Source organism: Cebus imitator, unplaced genomic scaffold (assembly GCF_001604975.1).
Source record: "Cebus imitator isolate Cc_AM_T3 unplaced genomic scaffold, Cebus_imitator-1.0 Scaffold169, whole genome shotgun sequence".
Classification (NCBI taxonomy): Eukaryota; Metazoa; Chordata; class Mammalia; order Primates; family Cebidae; genus Cebus; species Cebus imitator.
The window spans coordinates 608,964-613,339 of record NW_016107484.1 but is presented as its reverse complement, the minus strand read 5'-3'; the positions used below and the strand labels follow the sequence as shown (position 1 = coordinate 613,339).

The window sequence follows — 4,376 nt, the reverse complement described above, 5'->3', positions numbered from 1 at the left end:
AGAGTTTCACTCTTGTCCCCCAGGCTGGAGTGCAGTGGTACAACCTCAGCTCACTGCAACCTCCAACTCCCAGGTTGAAGCAATCCTCCTGCCTCAGCCTCCAGAGTAGCTGGGCCTAACGCACGTGCCACCATGCCCGAGGAATTTCTGTTTTTTTAGTAGAGACGGGGTTTCACCATGTTGGTCAAGATGTTCTCACTCTCCTGACCTTGTGATCCATCTGCCTTGGCCTCCCAAAGTGCTGGAATTACAGGCGTGAGCCACCTCACCCGGCCTGAAATACCTAGGATTTCAAACTGTCCTAGGGTTTCAGTGTCCTGATGACTAGTCACTACACTGCAGGAGACGGTGCAGTATGGTTTCTGTTGGGTCATCTGGACCCTGAACCCTCAACTGATTCAGTTCCCCAACAGCAAGAGAAGATGCGAGATCTTAATATCAGGTCTCAGGACTCCTATAGTAGGTACTCCAATACTGTTAGGCTAGGGAGTTTCCCCAGCGCGGGCCACATACTGTGTGCATCAACCCCTAACTTGACTGTCGGATGCCGACTGGTCTCACCCTTCACCTTCTAATCACAGGGCCCCTGCTACCTTGGTCACAGAGATGAGCACATAACCCAACTGGGCAAATCAAAAAATTGAAATGAGATTTTTCAAAGTAGACTAGCAGAGAAAAAGCACCTTTCCCTTCTGATTCCCAACCTGCTGATTCCCATGTATCTCCTGCATTTGCCTGCAGTAGGAGAGACTGGAAGCCACCCACGGAAGGCATAGTCATGAGCACCCATCAATAATCAATATCTCTTTTTTTTTTTTTTTTTTGAGACGGAGTCTCACTCTGTTGCTCAGGCTGGAATGCAGTGGCACGTTGTCGGCTTACTGCAAACTCTGCCTCCCAGGTTCAAACAATTCTCCTGCCTCCCAAGTAGCTGTGATTACAGGCACCCGCCATCACCCCTGGTAATTTTTGTATTTTCAGTAGAGACGGCGTTTCGCCATGTTGGCCAGGCTGGTTTCGAACTCCTGACCTTAAGTGATTCGCCCGCCTTGGCCTCCCAAAGTGCAGGGATTACAGGCGTGACCCACCACGCCTGGCGGCAACCCTCATCTTCAATCTGCCGCCTTGTCTTACCTCATGCAGTTCCCTATGCCTGGACTGCCCTTCCTGGCCCCAAGGTTACCCCCTCCAGGAAGTCTCTGAGTCCCCACATTAGACCAAGTGCCCTTCTTCTTATATTGAAATCTCAGTGCCTACCTTCGTATATTGAAATTGAACTATGTGGGTGTTCATCAGGCCTGTTTCATTTGCAAGAGGCAGAAACAACTCAGGAGGGCTTCAGTAATGCAAGTTCAGCCACAGTGGGATTCAGGGGCTTAGTGTCACTGGAACTTGGCGTCTCCCCTATCTCTCCATTTTGCTTTCCTCTGCGTTGAGATCGTTCTTAGGTCAACTTCCTCCCTTCGCAGGCCTAGGGGGGTGTGGTGGCCCAGATGGACTGACACAGAGTCTCATTGGACCAACTCGGGTCAGGTGGCCTGCATTGACCAATCACAACAGCCTGGTGGGTAGGATACACTGATTGGCTAGGACTGGCAGGGGGCGGAGTCAGCCCACCCAAACCTTGGGGATTGAAGAGTGGAAGAGGGGTGTCCCCAAAGGAAATAAAATCAGGAGGAAGTGAGGGACAGGACAGGCGCGAACAACCCAATAGCCCCTACCTACAATGTGGATGGACCCCACCAGACCATGGGCTCCTCAAGGGCAAAAATAATAACAAAGGCTCCCAAGATCTGAGGGACAAAATAAATAAATAAATAAACAAACAAATAAATAAATAAATAACTACCAAGGCTCACATTGACGTATATCCTATCTCTAGTCTCTGTTATAAATGCAGTGCACATATCCTTGACTCTAGTGATCAGAAACAACCCCACGAGATATTGTTTTGCTTTCTGGTTTTTTTTTTGAGACGGAGTCTCCCTCTGTCGCCAGGCTGGAGTCCAGTGGTGCAATCTCGGCTCACTGCAACCTCTGCCTCCTGGGTTCAAGCGATTCTCGTGCCTCAGCCTCCCGAGTAGCTGGGACTACAGGCTCGCGCCACCACGCCCAGCTAATTTTTGTATTTTTAGTAGAGACAGGGTTTCACCATGTTGGCCAGGATGGTCTTGATCTCTTGACTTTGTGATCCATCCGCCTAAGCCTCCCAAAGTGCTGGGAAATCAGGCATGAGCCACCGTGCCTAGCCAGGTTTTCTTTTAAGGGAAAATTAGAATGGCCCCATAATTACTCACAAATTGAATCTTTTCTCCCTCAGCTTTATTGTGGTATGATTGACAAAGAAAAATTGTATATATTTAAGATGTATAGCAAGATGTTTTCTTAAAAGTCTACATTCCAAAATTGGTACAAAGTAATTAATATATCCATCTCCTCACATTATTACAATTTTGTGCGCGTGTGATGAGAACAATTAAGATCTACTCTCTTAGCAAATTTGAAGTACAATATCCAATACACCAATACAGTATTAATAAACTCAGCGTGTTGTACACCAGGTCTTCAGATCTTTGTTTGTTTGTTAGTTTGTTTGTTTTGAGACAGACTCTTGCTCTGTCACCCAGGCTGGAGTGCTGTGGTACAATCTCACTCACTGCAACCTCTGCCTCCGAAGTTCAAGCAATTCTCCTACCTCAGCCTCCTGAATAGCTGGGATTACAGACGTGTGCCACCACACCAGGCTAATTTTTGTATATTTAATAGAGACTGGGCTTAGCCGTGTTGCCCCGGCTAGTCTCAAATTTCTGGCCTCAAGTGACTTGCCTGCCTCGGCCTCCCAAATTCCTGGGATTACAGGAGTGAGCCACCGTGCCCAGCCTCAGCTCTCCTAACCTTGCACATCTTATAGCAAAACGTTTGCACCCTTTGACAGAACATCGCCACAGTTTCCCCGCCCCACCAGCCCCTGGTAAGCGCTATTTTACTCTGTTTCTATGAGTTTGATTTTTTAAAATTCCACATATAAGTAAGATCATGCAGTATTTCTCTTTCTGTGCTTGAATTATTTCTCTTGGCATAATGTCCTCCAGATTCATCCATGTTGTCACAAATGGCACGTTTTCTTTCTTTCCTTTTATTATTTTATGTATTTATTTTATTTTTTGAGGCTGAGCCTTGGTCTATTGCCCAGGCCGGCAATCTCGGCTCACTGCAACCTCCACCTCCCGGTTCCAGTGGTTCTCCTGCCTCAGCCTCCAAAGTAGCTGGGATTACAGGTGCGCGCCAGTATGCCCAGCTAATTTTTGTATTTTTATTTTTATTTATTTATTTATTATTATTTTTTTTTTACCAGTCATCTTTTATTTGGAGGTTAATTGCATTAGGATATGAAAGGATTCAGCAATAATCAAGACTGTGTTCCTTATGGAGGGGCTCAAGCCAAGAAGGTCGCGGAGGGGAGTGCAGAGCTTGTCTTCTTCAGTGGTACTTGCGTCGCCGCTCTTGCTTGAGCTCCTTGTAGGAAATGGTGTAGTTGAAGACCACGTAGCATGCCAGCACACGGTTAGCCCCGCGATGCTCCCCTTCTCTTCGAAACACTCCAACAATGCCACTAGGGCTGAAGTCCCGCATCAAGATCCAGCTTGGCAGCTCTCCTAGTTTGACCTCCAGAAGTTTTCTGTCCTTCAATGGTATGACTGATGCCATCTTGGAGTACTCTAATTTTTGTATTTTTAGTAGAGACGGGGTTTCACCATGTTAGCCAGGCTGATCTCAAGCTCTTGACCTCAGGCAATCTGCCCTCCCTGGTCTCCCAAAGTGTTGGGGTTATAGGCGTGAGCCACCGCTCCTGGCCCTTTTCAAAATTTTTTATTTTATTTATTTATTTATTCTGAGACTGAGTCTCGCCCTGTTGCCCAGGCTAGAGTGCAATGGCACGATCTCAGCTCACTGCAACCTCCACCTCCTGGGTTCAAGCAATTCTCCTACCTCAGCCTCCCAAGTAGCTGGGATTACAGGCATGTTCCATCATGCCCAGCTATTTTTTTGTATTTTTAGTAGAGATGGACTTTCACCATGTTGGCTGGGCTGGTCTTGAACTCCTGACCTTGTGATCTACCTACCTCACTCAGTCTTCCAAAGTGCTGGGATTACAAGCATGAGCCACCACACCCGGCCTTTAATTTTGTTTTTATTTATTTATTTATTTTTGAGATGGGTCTCAGTCTGTTGCCCAGGCTGGAGTGCAGTGCTGTGATCTCAGCTGACTGCAACCTCCGCCTGCTGGTTTCTAGTGATTCTCCTGCCTCAGTCTCCTGAGTAGCTGGGATTATAGGCACACGCCACCATGTGTGAATAATTTTTTTTTTTTTTTT

General features: G+C 47.1%; 2 protein-coding genes across 4 annotated transcripts in view; one reads left to right on the top strand and one right to left on the bottom strand.

Annotated features, from left to right (window-relative positions):
* MORN3 (MORN repeat containing 3) overlaps positions 1 to 4,376 on the top strand; it is a 26,795-nt gene that overhangs the window by 11,015 nt on the left and 11,404 nt on the right. The gene's annotated exons all lie outside the window — the stretch shown is intronic.
* Positions 3,347 to 4,376, bottom strand: part of LOC119473581 (ATP synthase subunit f, mitochondrial-like) — a 23,917-nt gene continuing 22,887 nt past the window's right edge. Inside the window, exon 4 of the mRNA XM_037744198.1 lies at positions 3,347 to 3,719. Coding sequence (XP_037600126.1) covers positions 3,481 to 3,708 — 228 coding nt within the window. The 5' untranslated portion in view covers positions 3,709 to 3,719 and the 3' untranslated portion in view covers positions 3,347 to 3,480. The remainder of the gene's footprint in view (positions 3,720 to 4,376) is intronic.